The sequence below is a fragment of the Oncorhynchus mykiss genome, chromosome 9, assembly GCF_057628025.1.
Source record: "Oncorhynchus mykiss isolate SJ-2025 chromosome 9, ASM5762802v1, whole genome shotgun sequence".
NCBI lineage: Eukaryota > Metazoa > Chordata > Actinopteri > Salmoniformes > Salmonidae > Oncorhynchus > Oncorhynchus mykiss.
In genome coordinates, this window is record NC_143030.1 from 23,322,745 (window position 1) to 23,343,885 (window position 21,141).

General features: G+C 42.9%; 1 protein-coding gene across 3 annotated transcripts; it reads right to left on the reverse strand.

Moving 5' to 3' along the window:
- Positions 1-385: 385 nt before the first annotated feature.
- LOC110531713 (active breakpoint cluster region-related protein) lies at positions 386-20,291 on the reverse strand. Of its 3 annotated transcripts, XM_036987539.2 has the most exons (22): positions 20,134-20,291; positions 19,875-19,984; positions 19,660-19,764; positions 15,224-15,496; positions 15,009-15,116; positions 14,816-14,870; positions 14,653-14,705; positions 14,393-14,530; positions 14,124-14,245; positions 13,813-13,969; positions 13,480-13,614; positions 13,290-13,365; positions 5,466-5,561; positions 5,262-5,333; positions 5,029-5,126; positions 4,478-4,588; positions 4,154-4,320; positions 2,374-2,513; positions 1,763-1,897; positions 1,546-1,651; positions 1,103-1,244; positions 386-607 (listed from the first exon to the last, which is right to left on the reverse strand). In XM_036987539.2, exons 1-22 carry the CDS (start codon positions 20,183-20,185, stop codon positions 500-502), a joined length of 2,559 nt encoding a protein of 852 aa, XP_036843434.1. In that variant the 5' UTR covers positions 20,186-20,291; the 3' UTR covers positions 386-499. The 3 variants fall into 3 exon arrangements, 2 of the variants coding, with proteins under 2 accessions (XP_036843434.1, XP_090039892.1); XR_016483162.1 differs by lacking the exon at positions 13,290-13,365 and having other exon boundaries at positions 20,134-20,274; XM_090183766.1 differs by having other exon boundaries at positions 13,290-13,614; positions 20,134-20,274.
- Between the last annotated feature and the right edge of the window lie 850 nt (positions 20,292-21,141).

Consider the following 21,141-nt stretch of genomic DNA (forward strand, 5'->3'; position numbering starts at 1 on the left):
GTGGTGTGTGTGTGTGTGTGTGTGTGTGTGTGTGTGTGTGTGTGTGTGTGTGTGTGTGTGTGTGTGTGTGTGTGTGTGTGTGTGTGTGTGTGTGTGTGTGTGTGTGTGTGTGTGTGTGTGTGTGTGTGTGTGTGTGTGTGTGTGTGTGTGTGAACTCCGTCTAGTTGGGTTTGAACCGTAACTGATGGGATTTCAAGCCAGGGAGGTGACCCCCAACCTTTTTACAACATCTGCACTGTGTGACACACACACACACACCAATCCCCCCCCTGCCCCAAATCTACTGTCTCCTTACACCCTCCCATGTGCACCCGCTGTTCGTTTCTCTACCTCCTAGGACTTAGTACCTCATCGAAAGTAAAGGACAAGTTGATCAGCCAAAAGCTTTACAAATAAATACATTTATTTATCTTTACAATGTCTATAGATTACATGTCCCCTCTCTCTCTTTTTCCTGAGTTTCTGTTGGCCAACAGTGATGTTTCCAGGTGTTTAAGGTTCATATGTTGGTGGTCTCATCTTCCTCAGGGGTCTCTGTGTCATGTGATATGCATGTCTGGGCTTCAGGCAGGTTGTCACACTGCAGATAGAAATACACAACCTGGACCTACACACACACACACACACACACACACACACACACACACACACACACACACACACACACACACACACACACACACACACACACACACACACACACGCACACGCACGCACACACAAAGAGAGAGAGAGAGAAAGACTGACACACACATTACACACACTACTACGCAAAGAGAAACATGTTTAAAACAACTACTCATGGTCCGTGAAATACTTGGAAAAAGCCTCCTTCCTTACTACCTTGAAGGAGTCACTGATTTGACATCAGTGACTTTTTCAAGTACAAATGATGTACATTTTTTTAGCGGTTGATACATTTTTCATAAGAGGAAATCAAGTCTGAAATTTCAAACTTCAGAACCCTTTTCAATCCTTAAATACACGATACGATTTAAATGTCCTGCACCAACATGTGAAGGCCTGTATATTTCCTGTATGCTACTGTAAAAGCAATCGACTATAATAATAGCATAAGACTGATGAAGTAGCCATGACCAACCTGCACTTCCACCTCCTGAGAGATGTCCACTGTCGGGCTGCACTGTCCCAGAACAGCCACAGGGGGGCGCAGTAGACTGGGACCAAACACAGTGGCCAGGTTCATCAGAGGCATCTTGTTCACATGCTGTCTGTCTGACACTCTGGAGAACAAAGGAGAGTATGATGCCATTAGCAAAAATACGCATGAGAGAATGACGTCATTGGAAAAAATACAAATGAAAAATATAATGGGAAGCAATGGGAAATTAGTCTTATATATATATATATATATATGCATAGTTAAATTAAGGTTAAATAAAAATACAAAATGTATATGGGTGAGAAGTACTTTGTTATAAAAGTGTCTGCTAAATGACTCAATGTAAATAGTAATAGAAATATGTTAATATAGTAGCATGTTATTAGTAACATATAAGTAGTGTATTAGAGGTGTTGAGAGACCTTTTGAGGTGGTGGAGGAGGAACAGGAAGGTGTTTTGGTTGACGGGGGGACAGGACTGGAGCAGAGACAACATGGTCACACTCCTGGAGCTCAGGTCTGGAATGTCTGTTAGAGAGACACAACACAGACATGGACGGAGAAGAGGGAGTGTGTGTGTCTGCATGTGTGTGTGTATGTGTGCGTGCGTACATGCGTTTGTGTATGTATGTGACCTACCCAACGCCTTGGTGAAGCTCTGGAACAGTTCTGTTGGTATGAGAGGTTCAGGGAGTTCTCTGAAGTAGAGCTTCAGTATACCTGAGACAGCATTCACATCTACACACCTCAACCTGGACACTGCCTCACGCAGACCTGAGAGAGAGAGAGAGAGAGAGAGAGAGAGAGAGAGAGAGAGAGAGAGAGAGGGAGAGAGAGAGAAAGAGAAATAGAGAGAGGTGGATATATATAGATATATATATAGACAGAGAAAGAAAGAGAGAGAGAGAGGGGGAGGGAGAAATGATAGACAGAGAGAGAGAGAGAGAGAGAGAGAGAGAGAGAGAGAGAGAAATAGAGAGATGTGGAGATATATATATAAATAGACAGAAAAAGAAAGAGAGAGAGAGAGGGGGAGGGAGAAATGATATAGACAGAGGAAGAAAGGGAGGGAAAGTAAGCGAGAGAGCAAGATCAGCATGCATTTCATAATGATTCAACTCTGATAACTGCACTTCATACAACCGCAAACTCTGTTTAGCGCGCCCGGTCCCTATGGAAATGACTGCATTCCCTGGTTTAGTACACGCTGTCTTGAAGGTCTCAAGCCGTGGCATCATTTTAACACTCACTGGTGTTGAAAGCAGTCTTGAGGTTGGTGATGTCACTGGTTGCTGCTGATAGCCTATAGATGCCCACCTCCTCCAGTCCTCTCCGCTCCACCTCCTCCACACAGCAACGCACCACATGTGGCACCAGGACACCCTCTTGTCTGGGAGAGGACACACACAAGACACACACTCTGGTTTGTGTATGTACATACAGTAGTATATACACACATTATATGTCGTTGGCATCCTAGAAAAAAGTGTCTTGGATGTTCACATGGTGTTTTCAAATGACTTTCATTTATCCCCGAGACATGAAACACTCCCAGCACACAGAGGGCAATGACTACTTAACATTTTTGTAAATAGATCAAAACTGCATTTTTTCCCCCCCAGGATCAGACTGTATATGGTATGTGGTTCCCTTTCACTAGTCTTTCTAGTCTTGCCACAGATCTGCGGATCCTATATTGCCTAATCCTGGGTATTTCTCAATATGCATACTACCGTGCTACACACTCTCATGCTCTGAGCGCATTCTCCTAGGACATTCTCTTGAGTACGTTCTTGTGAGGACGAGAGTGTGGAGAACGCATAAAACATTACATTTGACAAGCACTGGCACTACCCCTACTGTATGACCTCACCATTCACTGAACTTTATTCCAGCCAGGACGATGTCAATAGAGACGAAACAAGATATACACAAAGCAAATGTTTTACTTCATAATTATCAGCTAGCTATATGCAAATCGTAAAAATCTAGCTAGCCAGGTAGTTAAACAGGCAAAAAATAACCTATAATTAATGTTATGCAAGATAGATTAGCATTTGTTCGCGGGGAGTAAGCATAACAATTGCCAACTAGTTAGCCCTATCAATTTACCCATTCACTGAACCTTATTTCAGCCAGGACAATGGCAATAGAGGAAACAAGATATACACAAAAAAAAACGTTTTACTTTACATAACTAATGTTTGCAGCTAGCTATTTGTGAATCGTAAACATTTACATAGCTAATAAGATAGTTTAAAAGGCAAAAATGACTAAAACTAATGTTATGCAAGGTAGATGTCAATTATTTGTGGGTAGCTAGCTAGCTAACAATTACTTGTGGCTATCTAGCTAGCTAATAGTAGTAGCTAGCCAGTTAGCTCTATTGATTTAATATGGGCTTGTGATCTATTCACCCTACAGTGGGTGTTGTAGAAAGGTAAACATGACAAAATTAACACAGCATGTATTTACGTGTCAATATTAAATATTGTAGTCAGGCAACATATGAGATGTGAATAGGCAACATTACATCCCGAAGTTGGAGTGTGTTTTTTCTCGCTTCAGCTCAAATAATAGCCGCCATTGATTTCAATAAATGTTACTTCATTTTTCCCATAGTTGCGTCATATTTCTGGTCATCGATGCATGCTTCAAAATATGTACAAACGTAGTACGCATTTGAGAAGTGCCCTCCCTGCTCTGTTTTGCATACTTTTATCTGGACTCATACTCCGACCCTCCCGTGGTCCAATTTGTGTGCTCGGAGCACGATAGGATGCATTTTGAGGAACACCTCGTGTTCTGGTCTGTCAGAGTGGTTTCTTTTCATTTCCTAAAACTATTAACCAAACAAGAGAGGGAAACAAAAGTAGATCCCACTGTGTCATTTACGATTATGCTACAAATAACTTAGTTAAGAGATGAGAAAAGGAGAGGAAGTCACTTTAGAGTACTGAAATGCACCCATTGCGCAAAAACCACAGGTCCTTAATCCTCATTGGACTAGTGATGATCGACAGGACTCACTGTGCCACAGCTCCAATGGGCATGCAGAAGATGGACTGTTGCTGGGCAGGGGTCAGACAGGGCGGGTCTAGAGGATGAGGGCAGTACTTTAGAGACATTGTCACCTCCACCTGGCCTAGAGAGAGGGTCTGTCTCCTCCATCGCTTCTGTAGGAGGCCTGGGTCCAGCTAGAACACATTCAGATGAACAGGTGACCACACAGGTGTACGCACACGCACGCACGCACACACAGGATACACTTTTAAACAGATACAGGCACACACACCTTCTGAACATTGAAGAACACACACATCTAGACACAGATGCACAGATGCAGACACACACCTGTATAGAGGTCTTGCAAAGGACTCGGTCCTCACAGCTCTCTCCTTCCTCTGGCTGCAACACACACAGCACCCTGAGGTTCTGAGCCCCATCCACCTGGAAGGAGAACTCCTGAGGACCAACACAAGACACCGTTGAAGAGTAGTATTGATGACGTACGGGTAGCATGGCTATGTTCAAAAGTTATTTTAAAAGACCAAATCGAGTATAAAGCATCCTCACTGAAATACCACTGAAAAGCATCATCATAGTGATGTACATCGTCATGCAATGCAGGACAATTACATGTAGTTTATTTAAGGTTTAAAAAGGGTACTGAAGTTTGTCATTTCCATTTTTAAATGTCAGACTTCATTTACCCTTACAAAAAAATGTATCAACCCCTACAAAAATGTCCATTAATTATAATCCACATAATAATTCACATATCCTGATACTGCTGTGGCAAACTGGCTCAAATGAAGATCCTACATCTGTAACAACAATGATGTATGATGATTCCCCCAATCAAAATGGCTGCCAATAGAGCTAGCCTGGATACGGCATCTTACCTGGTCCCAGTGAGGGCTGAGGCTGCTGACAGAGGAGTGGGTCTGGGCCTGGCTCTCATAGAACTCAAAGCCATCCACCTCCACACACACATACACACCTAGGTGGGAGAGCAGTGAAAATGAAAACAGTGTGCATCTGTTTAAAGAGCTCAATGGTTTGTGTTACAGTGGAGTCTGAGGGTAGAGTATTCTGTGTGTATATAGATACTGAAGATACAGATGCAGACACTCACTGGCTGGCTGTTGTAGTCCACTGGCAGAGTGAACGGCTACACTAAGAGTCCCACATAGAGACTGTTCCTCACCTGAAAGAGAGGGAGAGGTGTGGGGGGAGTGAGCATTAGAAAAAGCGTAAGAAAGTCAAATAAAGTATGATAAAGAGAGATAAAATAAACAGAAGTGAGTGAGAGGAAACTGTGTGTGAAAGGAAGTCTCACCAGGCAGTATGCTGTGAAAGGGAGGCTGTTGGGTCATTCTCAGTTTGACACAGGAGCTGGTTAGGGTGAGCAGGTCTGGAGGAACCATTTCTCTGTCTGAGAAACAACACACCCACATCATACACCACTTGATGGACATACTGTTCAGCACAACAACATCTCATAGTTTCCCTTCGAAAGTTGACGTATTGTGGATGAGTTCCACATGGTTACAAGGTTAAAACAGAAGGGACTCAAAGGTTAACAGTTTAGGCATTCATTCTGAGTGGTTAAGGTTAGGGTTATGGTTTTCAGAAGGCTTAAAACAAAATAATTAAAAACGACACTGATCACCATCAAGTATCTTCAAGTATTCTCGCAACTTGCTAGAGCATTGTGAAGTGCGGTGGTGCAGTGGTCTAAGCAGTGATTTAAATTTTTGGGGCGAGAGCCGAGGAAGGCATATAGTGCCTTCAGAAATGATTCCAAATGTTTTTGTGTTACAGCCTGAATTTAAAATGGATTACATTTACACACAATACCCCATCATGTCAAAGTGAAATGTTGTTTTTAGAACATTTTTGAAGTTAATAAAAAATGTAAAGCTGAAATGTATTGAGTCAATAAGCATTCAACCCATTTGTTATGGAAAGCCTAAATAAGTTCAGGAGTCAAAATGTGCTTAATAAATCATGTAATGAGTTGCAAGGACTCATTCTGTGTTCAATAATAGTGTAAAAAAAAATCTAAAGCAGACGCTGAATATCCCTTTGAGCATGGTGAAGTTATTAATTAGGCTTTGGATGGTGTATCTACACCCAGTCCCCACAAAGATACAGGCATCCTTCCTAACTCAGTTGCCGGTGAGGAAGGAAACTGCTCAGGGAGGCCAGTTACATAGTTTAATGGTTGCGATATGAGAAAATGGAGGATGGATCAACAACGCTGTAGTTACTCCAGAATACTAACCTAAATGACAGAGTGAAAATAATACAAATACAGAATACAAATATGCCAAAACATGCATCCCAAAGGCACTTAAGTAATACTACAAAAAATGTGGCAAAGAAATGAACTTTTTGTCCTGAATACAAAGCATTATCTTTGGGGGGAAAAACGGAATACAGCTTAGTATTGGTTAAATTCCTAGAGGAAAACTTGGTCCAGTCTTCTTTCCAATAGACACTGGGAGATGACTTCATCTTTCAGGCTGATAACCTAAAATACAAGGTCAAATATACACTGGAGTTGCTTACCAAGATGACATGGAATGTTCTTGAGTGGCCTTGTTACAGTTTTGACTTAAATCGGCTTGAAAATCTATGGCAAGACTTGAAAATGGCTTGAAGACTCACAGTCGTAATCGCTGCCAAAAGTGTTGCTGACGTGTATTCTCTCAGGGGGGTGAATCCTTATCTAATTAATATACACTGAGTACACAAAACATTAATGACACCTTCCTAATATTGAGTTGCACATAGGGCTGTTATGGTGATTATATTACTATGAACTATGTGTTGTTGTTTGTGTCGCACTGCTTTGCTTTATCTCGGCCAGGTCGCAGTTGTAAACGAGAACTTATTCTCAACTAGCCTACCTGTTTAAATAAAGGTGAAAAAATAAATAAAATAACTGCCACACCAGCGTTCACGAGTCATAACCGCAGTCAAATTCCACGTGACAGTTTAGTCATGGTAACTAGGCTTCTCCAAGCTCTGATGCTGCTGATTAGTAGTCTACCACACGTGCTAACTGCCTGGTACTCAGCACTCTATTGTCCCTCTAATCACTCTGACATCAATGCAAATGTTTTTGAAAATCAAATCATACACTTCATGAAAGCCCATAAGCTCATGTTGCGCAACATTTCTATAGGATATGCAACTGCGTGAGAAAACAGAGTGATGGCCTCTACTAAAAAGAGCAGGATGCCAGCAGCTTTCTATAGGTTAGGCCTACTATATTTATTTATTTATCAACTTTCCTAATATTAAGCACATTGCTCAGCTTTACAACGGGAGTATAGCCCACCTGGCTGGCATGAAAATGAACTTTGGGGAAAAGCGTCCTCCATTCGCTATTTAAGTTTATAGATGACATGTATTTTTTTTCCATGCCCATATTCCAAGACAGTTGCATGATAATGGTCCATGCTATATAAAAACTAATTTTACACATATATTATTTAGTATATGTAAAGACAACATTAAATTAAGAATAGTCTGATGGATGGCAATATTATCTATCACTTGTGAATGATGTATTATCACTTGTGAATGATGCCCAGCATGTGAAGTAAGGCAAGAAACAGAGCATGCCTTTTTTTCAAATCATAGTCAAACACTTCATGTAGCCTAGCCCATAGGCCTATATGTTTTGATAAGGTTTATATCACAACTAAAGTGGCCAAATAACTTCTTAAAATGAAGGACATTAATCCGCAACATAGCTTCAGTGTGGAAATCAGCTGGAAAGATGTGTCGGCATCGAGTAATTGTCTCTGGCCCCCTCCCAGTTAGGGGGAGTGATGAGCTCTACAGCAGAGTCTCACAACTCAATTGCTGGTTGAAAACTGTTTTCTGCCCCTCCCAAAAGATAGAATTTGTAGATAATTGGCCCTCTTTCTGGGACTCACCCACAAACAGGACCAAGCCTGGGCTGTTGAGGAGTGACGGACTCCATCCCAGCTGGGGGGGTTCTCTCATCTTATCTACGAACATAGACAGGGCTCTAACTCCCCTAGCTCCACAATGAAATGGGGTGCAGGCCAGGCTTAGTGGAGTCTGCCACTAGCACAGTCAGTGTAGTCAGCTCAGCTATCCCCATTGAGACCGTGTCTGTGCCTCGACCTAGGTTGGGCAAAAGTAAACATGGCGGTGTTCGCCTTAGCAATCTCACTAGAACAAAGATCTCCTCCATTCCTGCCATTATTGAAAGAGATCGTGACACCTTACATCTCAAAATAGGGCAAATTAATGTTAGGTTCACTTCCAAGGCAGTTATAGTCAATGAACTAATCACTGATCATCATCTTGATGTGATTGGCCTGACTGAAACATGGCTTAAGCCTGATGAATTTACTGTGTTAAAAGAGGCCTCACCTCTTGGTTACACTAGTGACCATATCCCCCGCGCATCCCGCAAATGCGGAGGTGTTGCTAACATTTGCGATAGCAAATTTCAATTTACAAAAAAAAAAAAAAATGTTTTCGTCTTTTGAGCATCTAGTCATGAATTCTATACAACCTACTCAATCACTATTTATAGCTACTGTTTACAGGCCTCCTGGGCCATATACAGCGTTCCTCACGGACTTCCCTGAATTCCTATCGGACCTTGTAGTCATAGCAGATAATATTCAAATTTTTGGTGACTTTAATATTCACATGGAAAAGTCCACAGACCCACTCCAAAAGACTTTCGGGGCCATCATCGACTCAATGGGTTTTGTCCAACATGTCTCCAGACCTACTCACTGCCACAGTCATACTCTGGACCTAGTTTTGTCCCATGGAATAAATGTTGTGGAACATAATGTTTTTCCTCATAATCCTGGACTATCGGACCACCATGTTATTGCGTTTGCAATCGCAACAAATAATCTGCTCAGACCCCAACCAAGGAGTATCGAAAGTCTTGCTATAAATTCTCAGACAACCCAAAGATTCCTTGATGCCCTTCCAGACTCCCTCTGCCTACCCAAGGACGTCAGAGGTCAAAAATCAGTTAACCACCTAACTGAGGAACTCAATTTACCCCTAGATGCAGTTGCACCCCTAAAAACTAAAAACATTTGTCATAAGAAACTAGCTCCCTGGTATACAGAAAATACCCGAGCTCTGAAGCAAGCTTCCAAAAATTGGATCGGAAATGGCACCAGTCTTCAGACTAGCTTGGAAAGACAGTACCGTGCAATATCGAAGAGCCCTCACTGCTGCTCGATCATCCTATTTTTCCAACTTAATTGAGGAAAATAAGAACAATCCAAAATGTATTTTTGAATGCTAACTAAAAAGCAGCATTCCCCAAGTGAGGATGGCTTTCACTTCGAGCAGTAATAAATTCAGAAACGTCTTTGAGGAAAAGATCATGATCATTAGAAAGCAAATTACGGACTCCTCTTATTCCTCCAAAGCTCAGTTGTCCTGAGTCTGCACAACTCGGTCAGGACCTAGACTCAAGGGAGACACTCAAGTGTTTTAGTATTATATCTCTTGACACAATTCTGAAAATAATCATGGCCTCTAAACCTTCAAGCTGCATACTGGACCCTATTCCAACTAAACTACTGAAAGAGCTGCTTCCTGTGCTTGGCCCTCCTATGTTGAACATAATAAACGGCTCTCTATCCACCGGATGTGTACCAAACTCACTAACAGTTACAGTAATAAATACTCTCTTGAAAAAGCCAAACCTTGACCCAGAAAATATAAAAAACTATCGGCCTATATCGAATCTCCCATTCCTCTCCAAAAAAAAAATGAAAAAGCTGTTGCGCAGCAACTCACTGGCTTCCTGAAGATAAACAATGTATACGACATGTTTCAGTCTGGTTTTAGACCCCATCATAGCACTGAGACTGCACTTGTGAAGATGGTAAATAACCTTTTAATGGCGTCAGACCGAGGCTCTGCATCTGTCCTCTTGCTCCTAGACCTTAGTGCTGCTTTTGATACCATCGATTACCACATTCTTTTGGAGAGATTGGAAAACCAAATTGGTCTACACAGACAAGTTCTGGCCTGGTTTAGATCTTATCTGTCGGAAAGATATCAGTTTGTCTCTGTGAATGGCCTCTGACAAATCAACTGTAAATGTCGGTGTTCCTCAAGGTTCCGTTTTAGGACCACTATTGTTTTCACTATATATTTTACCTCTTGGGGATGTCATTCGAAAACATAATGTTAACTTTCACTGCTATTGGGATGACACACAGCTGTAGATTTCAATTAAACATGGTGAAGCCCCAAAATTGCACTCACTGGAAGCCTGTGTTTCAGACATAAGGAAGTGGATGGCTGCAAACTTTTTACTTTTAAACTCGGACAAAACAGACGATTCTGTTGAATCTGACAATTAATCTTGATGGTTGTACAGTCGTCTGAAATAAAACTGTGAAGGACCTCGATGTTACTCTGGACCCTGATTTCTCTTTTGACGAACATATCAAGACTGTTTCAAGGACAGCTTTTTTCCATCTACGTAACATTGAAAAAATCTGACATTTTCTGTCCAGAAATGATGCAGAAAAATTAATCCATGCTTTTGTTACTTCTAGGTTAGACTACTGCAATGCTCTACTTTTCGGCTACTCGGATAAAGCACTAAATAAACTGACTAGAACCAACAAATTTGATCACATTACTCCAGTGCTTGCCTCCCTACACTGGCTTCCTATTAAAGCAAGGGCTGATTTCAAGGTTTTACTGCTAACCTACAAAGCTTTGGTCCTGCCGTACATACCTACACGTACAAGACGCAGGCCTCCTAATTGTCCCTAGAATTTCTAAGCAAACAGCTGGAGGCAGGGCTTTCTCCTATAGAGCTCAATTTTTATGGAATGGTCTGCCTACCCACGTGAGAGACGCAGACTCGATGTCAACCTTTACGTCTTTATTGAAGACTCATCTCTTCAGTAGGTCCTATGATTGAGTGTAGTCTGTCCCAGGCGTGTGAAGATGAACGGAAAGGCACTGGAGCAACGAACCGCCCTTGCTGTCTCTGCCTGGCCGGTTCCCCTCTCTCCACTGGGATTCTCTGCCTCTAACCCTATTACAGGGGCTGAGTCACTGGCTTCCTGGTGCTCTTCCATGCCGTCCCTAGGAGGGGTGCGTCACTTGAGTGGGTTGAGTCACTGATGTGGTCTTCCTGTCTGGGTTGGCGCCCCCCCATGGGTTTTGCCGTGGCGGAGATCTTTGTGGGCTATACTCGGCCTTGTCTCAGGATGGTAAGTTTGTGGTTGAAAATATCATTCTAGTGGTGGGGACTGTGCTTTGTCAAAGTGGGTTACATCCTGCCTGTTTGGCCCTGTTTGGCCCTGTCTGGGGGTATCATCGGATGGGGCCACATTGTCTCCTGACCCCTCCTGTCTCAGCCTCCAGTATTTATGCTGCAGTAGTTTATGTGTCGGGGGGCTAGGGTCAGTTTGTTATATCTGGAGTATTTGTCCTGTCTTATCCGATGTCCTGTGTGAATTTAAGTATGCTCTCTCTAATTCTCTCTTTCATTCTTTCTCTCTCTCAGAGGACTTGAGTCCTAGGACCATGCATCAGGACTACCTGGCATGATGACTCCTTGTTGTTCCCAGTCCACCTGGCCGTGCTGCTGCTTCAGTTTCAACTGCTCTGTCTGCGGCTATGGAACCCTGACCTGTTCACTGTGATTACTATTATTTGACCATGCTGGTAATTTATGAACATTTGAACATCTTGGCCATGTTCTGTTATAACCTCCACCCGGCACAGCCAGAAGAGGACTGGCCACCCCTCATAGCCTGGTTCCTCTCTAGGTTTCTTCCTGGGTTTTGGCCTTTCTAGGGAGTTTTTCCTAGCCACTGTGCTTCTACACCTGCATTGCTTGCTGTATGGGGTTTTAGGCTGGGTTTCTGTACAGCACTTTGATATATCAGCTGATGTAAGAAGGGCTATATAAATCAATTTGATTTGATTAGAAGAAATAGCCTAATAGTTTATCAACATTTTAAGCAAAACGCTCTGATCTGTTGCATCAGCCTCATTTCTTTTAAACATTTTTTTTATGCGAATGGTTGTATTCATTTGGGATCTATCACATCCCACAATTGCCCCAGTGTATGTTTGGAATAGTTATTTATTGCACAGAAGGACAAGTCTGCCAATAGAATAGGTCAACTTTTGCTTTGCTCTTTGCTAGGCCTACTCATCTTGTTAGCTGAATTCGATAAGATGGAGGCGCACAGTTTCCCTAATGTGTTTCTCTACAATTGTAGCCTGCTTCTTGGCTGAGATGCCTGTAAGAAGGAACCGATCATGTGACGGGCATTAACTAATACGATTTGAGATATCTGAGAGAGCCATGTGATTGAGAGGTGCTTCAGAGCACAGCAGACGGAAGAAGGGAATTATAATTATTATATTCAGCTCAGGGGCACAACGTCCACTTTGACCGGAAAAGGCCTGGATCTTTTAGGGGACATTACGGCCACACAAGGGGGATGCCGCTGGGAAATTTGAGGCCTGGTGAGAATATTATCAATTGCTTGTCAAATTGTGAATGAGAGACTGATGAAGTGTGTACAGCCTGCACACAAAAAACTAAGCAGAGCTCATGCCTTTCATGCAACTTTTTTTCAAATCATCATTAGAGTCGCATCATGCAGCCTTAGAAGGTATTAAAAACCTAAACATATAGCGCAACGTTTGTATCTCAACTAAAGTTGCATAAATAACTCTAAATTATAGGAGGACCTGTTCCTCTGTTAACCGCTCATCACATTAATAGCCGAATGTGCCCACTTCCTTGGAAATAGTTTGGAGAAGAAATCCTTTCTATTTTATTCAGCTATGTTCAATTGTATTCTTCATACTATAAAATAATACAAAAATAATGCTACGGATTTCTAAGCAATTCTTGTCTGCTAAATGAACTAGTGTAGCCCACAGCCATTTGGCATAGCCGGATCAGGACCTAACATAAGGACAACTCTGAGTATACTTTTCTGTTTCTTTTCGGTGTGCCTGGCACCTACTAACATGCCCTGTTCAAAGGCACTTCAATCTTTAGTCTTGCCCATTAGCCCTCTGAATGGCACACTCACTCACTCATTCTCTTTCTCTCACACGTATATACACCCCCACTTTCACTCACTATCTCCGGTGAGTTTGTGGATGGCCTCTCTCCACTCCTCTAGTTCATACAGAGATGACATCACCAGAGTGTGGCTCTGAAAAAGAACACCCACATGCTTGTGAGAGAGTGTGTGTGTGTGTGTGTGTGTGTGTGTGTGTGTGTGTGTGTGTGTGTGTGTGTGTGTGTGTGTGTGTGTGTGTGTGTGTACCTTTCCGCTGGGGCTGTGTAGTTCCAGTGGGAGGAGAGGAGAGTGTGTCAGAATCATCAGTTCAAGCTGCTCCATCTTCTTCCATCTGCTTCGCTCTATAGTACGAGCTGCCAAGCACTTCTGTGGGACAGGCTTCTGTAGGACACATACACACGCAAAGTTTAGTTCTCAAATCTGGTTACTTTAAAGAGGGTTGGTTCTATTGAATAATGCACTCACTCACACACTTGCTCGCACGCACGCACACACGCACGCACGCACACACACACACACACACACACATACACACACACACATTCACACACACTCACACACACACACGCGAACACTCACCATTGTCTGTCGCAGCTCGTGTCTAAGCAGGTACATCTTGGCTCTCGTGGCGTGTATGCGATGGTGTGTGTCTGTGGTGAGCTCCATCTCTGGTCCCCAGTGGAGTTTCAGTCCAGCCAGAGGCAGGTACCAACAGAACCTGTACTGGGGCTGCTTACTAGGAGAGAGGACACACACACACAAACACACACACACACACACAAACACACTCAAATGAACAGATGCATGCATGCTCAGTTGCAAACACAATCTAGGTGGTGACTCTTCATCAACTTAAATTACTGATCTATCATTCTGGACCTGTCACTCACCCTTGGGCACCGCCCTTGAGTTTGGTGCACAGCAGCAGGTCAGTGTACAGGAAGAGATGGCGAAGGTTACGCCCCCCCTCACACACATCCACCACAAAGCCGTCACGAATCAGCTGGCGCCGCTGCAACACACATATAGCAATGGTTATGATATGATATGGTGTGTGTGTGTGTGTGTGTGTGTGTGTGTGTGTGTGTGTGTGTGTGTGTGTGTGTGTGTGTGTGTGTGTGTGTGTGTGTGTGTGTGTGTGTGCACGTGTCCCTCTCACCATGCCTCTGCTGAGGGTGACCTCTCGTTTGCACTGTGATCCCTCGTTGACCCCAGACAGGAAGCCCCGGGACAGTCTCAGAACCTCCTGCAGCATGGGGTGGTCACTATGCTGCTGGGGAGTGTGTTTCAACAGGTCCTATACAGGGGGGGGGGGACAACAACAAGAGTGCATGGTTACTTGGGAGTCAGTGGATAGGTGGGTAGGTGGAGAAATCAATGGATGAATGCCAGGCAGGATGAATGGGGTGGCACTCTTACATGCAGCACTAGGGTTGTCTTGGTGATTCTGTCCAGAGGCTTGTACAGGAGAGCTGGAGGGATATAGACAGACATCCAACACATAAACACACACGTGATTCATCTGTGGAGGTTGGAGTGACATACAGTGACTTTTTAAAAAGTGGTGAAACCTTCATCTTACCCTCAAAGGTGTATTTCGTTTTAGTTCTGTCTGATCCATTATGAGACATCATACTCTGAAAACAGGAGGAGAGAGTTGGTGTGAGGAGGTTGCAATGTCGCAATACTTCGACTAGAGAGGTCCCTGATAATGCATGTGTTATTCAAGATAGAAAAGAGAGAGATGTTGAAATACACAAATCAATCTGTCTTACCTCGGCCAGTATCCTGAAGCGCTGGTCAGTCTGAGTACACCTCCTCACGATCTCAACAGCACTCTCATAGTTATCAATGAATCCACGATACACACCTAGCTGGCTCACCTGTATGTGAGAATGTAACTTATCTTAGCTAAGACAGTGGGACAATGACTGGATGGATGGATGGATGGACGGACAGACGGACAGACAGAGCAGGAGCAGTAACTCACAATCTTTAGGAAGAGGTCTCCAACCATTAGCTGGTAGCCGCTTTGGCCTTGTTCTTTCTCCTCCCCCTGCTCCAACCCCAGCCCTGGCCCGGGCCCCTTGTCTGTCTCTGGGTGTGCTTGTGGCTCCAGGTGCCCCAGGCGGTCCCTCAGGCCAGTGTAGAAGTCTCTGTGCAGGTCTCTGAGCTCAGGCACCTGGTAGAACACAGTCTGGACCTGTTGGCTGGACAGAACCGGCTGAGACGTCCCTGCTGTGGCCTTTAGAGCCTTCATAGGCTGGGGGAGAAAGGAGGTGGGGGTAGGGAGAAGGGTGGGGAAGAGAGAGAGAGAGAGAGAGAGAGAGAGAGAGAGAGAGAGAGAGAGAGAGAGAGAAAAAAAAAAAAAAAGAGAAAGAGAGAGAGAGAGAGAGCGAGAGAGGGGGGGGGGGGGAAGAGTGAGAGAGAGACCGAGGCAGACAGGCAGGCAGACAGACAGACAGACAGACAGATGGTCAGACAGACAGACAGACAGACAGACAGACAGACAGACAGACAGACAGACAGACAGACAGACAGACAGACAGACAGACAGACAGACAGACAGACAGATAGTCAGACAGACAGACAGACAGACAGACAGACAGGCAGGCAGACAGACAGACAGACAGACAGACAGACAGACAGACAGACAGACAGACAGACAGACAGACAGACAGACAGACAGACAGACAGACAGACAGACAGAGGGAGTGTGGGGGAGAGAAAACAAGGTGAGAAAGAGGGAGGTGAGAAGAGTGTAGTAGAGACATTTAATCAAGCATTTTCACACATTTGTCAAAAGCATTTTTGACATTCACTCTCAAAGCACACACAAATATACACTACATATTCTCTCTCACACACATTACCCATATTGTAGTTGGCCTAGTTTTGCTTTGTGTGTTAGTGTGGGTGCTATGTGTGAGAGAGAATATGTAGTGTGTGTGGGTGTGTGTTTGTGTGTGCTGCTGAGTTCTACGCGTGTATACTAATTAGATGTGAAAATGTCCAACCTTACAACACAAATCCAAACAGGGTTTATTTCTCACATCTATTTGTGTTGCTTGTTGACACAAAAGCAGAAACATACAGTTTATAATGGATGGAGATGAAGGAGAAGAGAAATTAAGAGATTGAAAATGACTTGGTCACTTGTTATTGCAACATCACTTTCTGGCACACTCACACATAATGCTGCCTACTGGTATAGCGGACTCTTTGGTCTAATTCCGCAAAAAAAAACTCACCCACTTCCCTCAGCGCTTGTTGACTATATACGGAGCAAAATATCCTTCCAGAAGCTTAGGTGTAGCTATTACCATATTAGTTCACATACGCTGCCATGTATAGTACACCTAATCCCTGTCAGGTTTGCAAGAGACGTGAACAGGTGGAGAGGGAAGGGAGCATGGTTTTCATAATGAAATGGAGCCCTGGACAAAAGAGGGAAGCCATTCTTCTCTCAACGAAGAATTACAGAAGTGTTGTGGCTCCAGGAGGAAGCAGAGTGCCACCAGACACGAGGTGATAAAAAAAAGTGTGTTGTAATTGTTATTTTAAATAATACTGTATGGCACAACACTGTCAATTTCGTCAACAGAAACTGCAACAAAAATATTTGCCAAACACCTATTTTTCAGTAGACTGCAGAAATGTTTATATTTTTTTCAGTTCATTTTAGTTGATTAAAATGAGGTGAGGCAAAACATTTTCCGTGACAAAAATCGGACTACTAAAAGGACTGGACAAGAGTTTTGGAGAGATTGAGAGCTGTTCAGTGATAAGCACAATTAATATTTGCAGCACAGACGCACAGCGCAATTCTGTTCAGCTGTGGGAAGGACGCACCACACCAGGCACACACAGCCTACATCAGCTGGTGAGCTGCGGGGGAGCAAGCTATGAGAGTGTGCAGACAGGCTCCGTTCCTGCTCTGATTATACCAACCTGGTCTCAGAGCATTTCGTATTATTCTGTATGTAAATCCGAGACGTTCCATTTATTATGATATGTTACGTTTCATACGGTATGTAATTTGTGTATGTCAATCACCCATTTCGTAATAATAATATAATATTATAATAATATGTCAGGAATTACAATTAGTTGTAATCAATTATATGTTACGAATCTGAAAAATGTTCAATTTGTTACAATATTGCAAAACATGTTATATGTTGTGAATTTGCAAAATGTATGATATCTTACAAATTCTAGCAAGGTGGCTAATGTTAGCTATCTCACTAACGTTAGCTAGGCTAGGGGTCATGGTTAGGAGTTAGGATTAAGGTTAGGGTTTATGTTAGTGTTAGGTGAAGGATTAGCTAAAATGGTTATGGTTAGGGTTAGGGTTAGAGGAAGTGTTAGCTAACATGCTAAGTAGTTGAAAAGTTGCTAATTAGCTAAAATGCTAAAGTTGTCCATAATGAGATTTGAACTCACAACCTTTGGGTTGCTAGATGTTCACGTTATACATGAAGGTCAGTCGATCCGGAAAAGTTCAAGAACTTTTAAAGTTTCTTCAAGTGCAGTCGCATAAAACCACCAAGAGCTATGATGAAACTGGCTCTCATGAGGACCGCCACAGGAAAGGAAGACCCAGAGTTACCTCTGCTGCAGAGGATAAGTTCATTAGAGTTACCAGCCTCAGAAATTGCAGCCCAAATAAATGCTTCACAGAGTTAAAGTAACAGACACATCTCAACATCAGAGGAGACTGCATGAATCAGGCCTTAATGGTCGAATTGCAGCAAAGAAACTACTACTAAAGGAACCAATAAGGAAGAGACTTGCTTGGGCCAAGAAACATGAACAATGGACATTAGACCAGTGGAAATCTGTCCTTTGGTCTGATGAGTCCAAATTTAGAATTGAAGGCACATAGCTACCACAGCTTTCGCCATCCCATCTGGTTTGCGCCCAACACACCTATTTGACCAGTGATGGAGTGCTGCATCAGATGACCTGGCCTCCACAATCACCCGACCTCAACCCAATTGAGATGGTTTGGGATGAGTTGAACCGCAGAGTGAAGGAAAAGCAACCAGCATATGTGGGAACTCCATCAAGACTGTTGGAAAAGCATTCCAGGTGTCACTGGATGAGAGAATGCCAAGAGTGTGCAATGCTGACATCAAGGCAAAGGGTTTCTACTTTGAAGAATCTCAAATATAAAATATATTTAGATTTGTTTAACACTTTTTTGGTTACTATATGATTCCATATGTTTCATTTCATAGTTATTCTACAATGTAGAAAATTGTAAAAATAAAGAAAAACCCTGGGTAGGTGATTAGGTTTGTCCAAACTTTTGACTGGTACTGTATGTAGACCGAATCAGGAATTTGGGCAGATCATTTTTATAAATGATTTTATATATTAGTCATATTTCTGCTGTTGGGAAGAGAATAGGATGTTATGCATAAAATATGTTGGTAGGACAAGGCTATGTATGTTTGTTCACATGGAAGTCAGTGATATATGTTTACTATAGGTTACAGTGGAGGTTGCTGAGGGGAGGACGGCTGATAGAATGCCTGGAACTGTCACGTTCTGACCTTAGTTCCTTTGTTTTGTCTTTGTTTTAGTATGGTCAGGGCGTGAGTTGGGGTGGGCAGTCTATGTTTGTTTTTCTATGTTGGTTTTTGTGTTTGGCCTGGTATGGTCCTCAATCAGAGGCAGGTGTCGTTAGTTGTCTCTGATTGAGAATCATACTTAGGTAGCCTTTTTACACCTGGGTTTCATGGGTGTTTATTTCCTGTTTAGTGTTTGTCATTCACCTTACGGGACTGTTCGTTTATTGGTTTTGTTCAGTGTTCATTTTGCTTCATTAAATTATGGACACTTACAACGTTGCGTTTTGGTCCTCCGATCCTTCTCGCTACTCCTCCTCAGAAGAGGAGGAAGAGATCCCTGACAGGAACGGAGATAATGGAATGGCATCAAAAACGTGGATGCCATATGTATGTATTTGATAGCATTCCACTGATTTCGCTCCAGCCATTACCATGAGACCGTCCTCCCCAACTAAGGTGCCACCAACCTCCTGTGACAGGTTAATGTGGCAATACAAATGTAAAGTGACAAAAATTTGACAAAAATTAAAGGGCATTTAGTTGACTAAAATGGTCCAGTGTTTTTGTAATTTTGACAATAAGTAGACTAAATCATTACTTAAATGGGATGAAGACTTAATTATATTTTAGTCAAAATTACTAAGACGAGTCAACATAAAAAAGAGTCCCAAAATGTAAACTGTGGAACAATTCATAACCACATGCACTTTCACTTAAAATACACGTACAAACACTTAGACTACAAACACACCAAACTTACAAACTAGTAAACACACCAAAGCCCCCTGAGCCCTGAGCAGTGTGTGTGTTAGAGACTTAGAGATGTCTGTGTGTGTGTGTGTGTTACCATCAGCAGTGTCTCCAGCTCATTGAGGTAGATCCTCTCACTGTCCAGGATAGTTCTCAGCACCATGAGCCTCCTATCCAGCATCTCTACAGGGGTACGCAGGACCTGAGAGAGAAAACACTCTGCTGTGAGTGTGTGCATTTATAAGAGAAGAAGACTATTTGGATTTGGGTTTGGCAGATAGGAGACGAAGGCGCCGTAGTGCACAGACTCACAGGGGTGTCGGGCAGGTCCATGCTGTCTGTCTGGTGGGGGGAGAACAAATCCTCCTCTGGGAACACATCCTCCTGCAGTGGATCAGGACTTGGCTCACCTACAGCCTCCACTAAGATACAGTACATACACACACATAATGTACATAGAAAGATAACATTCATACACACACACATGGACAGACAGACAGACAGACAGACAGACAGACAGACAGACAGACAGAGGCATGCACACACACACAAAACACATACATGTACTTGCCTGGAATATGCTGTGACTCAAGGTAGGCAGCTGCCTCCATGAAGACCTCCATAGCTCTAATGTCCTATCTGCAACACTCTGGGCTAAGTGATTGTGAGACTGTCTCGAGAGGAGTAAATGAGAACACGCTCTGCAGTCGTTAAACTTCCTGTTTCGGTGATGAAGATAAAAAAAAAATAAGTGTGTGTGTGTGTGTGTGGGGGGGGGGGGGCTGTACATCAGGACATTCTGAGTGACTCATTTGAAAATAAAATCTGCATTATCCAACATCCAATAGCCTAATTTTCCTAGTTAAAAAACTAAATTACCTTGGGATCTGGTTCTATAGGCTGTTCTCAGATAAGGGTGGCAGGTAGCCTGGCAGTTGAGATAAGTTGGGTCAGTAACCTAAAGGGTTGCTGGTTCAAATCGCAGACTAGGTGAAAAATCTGTTGATGTGCCCTTGAGCAAGGCACTTTACCCAAGTCGCTCTGGATAAGAGGGTCTGCTAAATGACTAAGATGTAAATTATTTAACCTTTACACAGGATGAGAGCAGTGAGCTCAACTTTGCTTGACATCTCAGCTCACCCTGATCGTTAACCATAATCCCGACTACAGCACCTTGGACAGCGCACACAGGAAACGGATGGCATGTACACATGCAGCTCTGATATCACAAGTGCGACAGACAAACACTTGTGATAGGCCTACTGATGACAAGCAAAATGATAATGTCTGCAGTCACTTGCTGCAATTATAAATTGGGAGGAAAACACTGACATGCTGGAATTTTTTTGGTGCATGTTTGAGAATATTTTATACATAATGATATGGTTTATATGTGTTAGAGTCAACCAATCACTTATAACGAATCGTTTATTAGAGGGACAAAATGTGGCGTTTGTCATTTTTCTGTGGTTCTTGATTTATGCAACATTGCCATCTAGTGGTCATTTTTTTGTAATTGTTTTAATCTGACAAAATGTATTTAGGCTACGTGATGTATTGTTGCATAGTTCTATTTTTT

What these genes read in the sequence shown, in the direction of transcription:
- LOC110531713 (XM_090183766.1), bottom strand. Translation starts at nt 20,185, where the DNA reads ATGGAGGTCTTCATGGAGGCAGCTGCCTACCTTGAGTCACAGCATATT. An exon ending in GCTTCAGGATACTGGCCGAG is followed by an intron (nt 14,871 to 15,008) that starts GTAAGACAGATT and finishes TCCTGTTTTCAG; the next exon opens with AGTATGATGTCTCATAATGG. An exon ending in CTCAGGAGGTGGAAGTGCAG is followed by an intron (nt 608 to 1,102) that starts GTTGGTCATGGC and finishes GTGTGTGTGTAG; the next exon opens with GTCCAGGTTGTGTATTTCTA.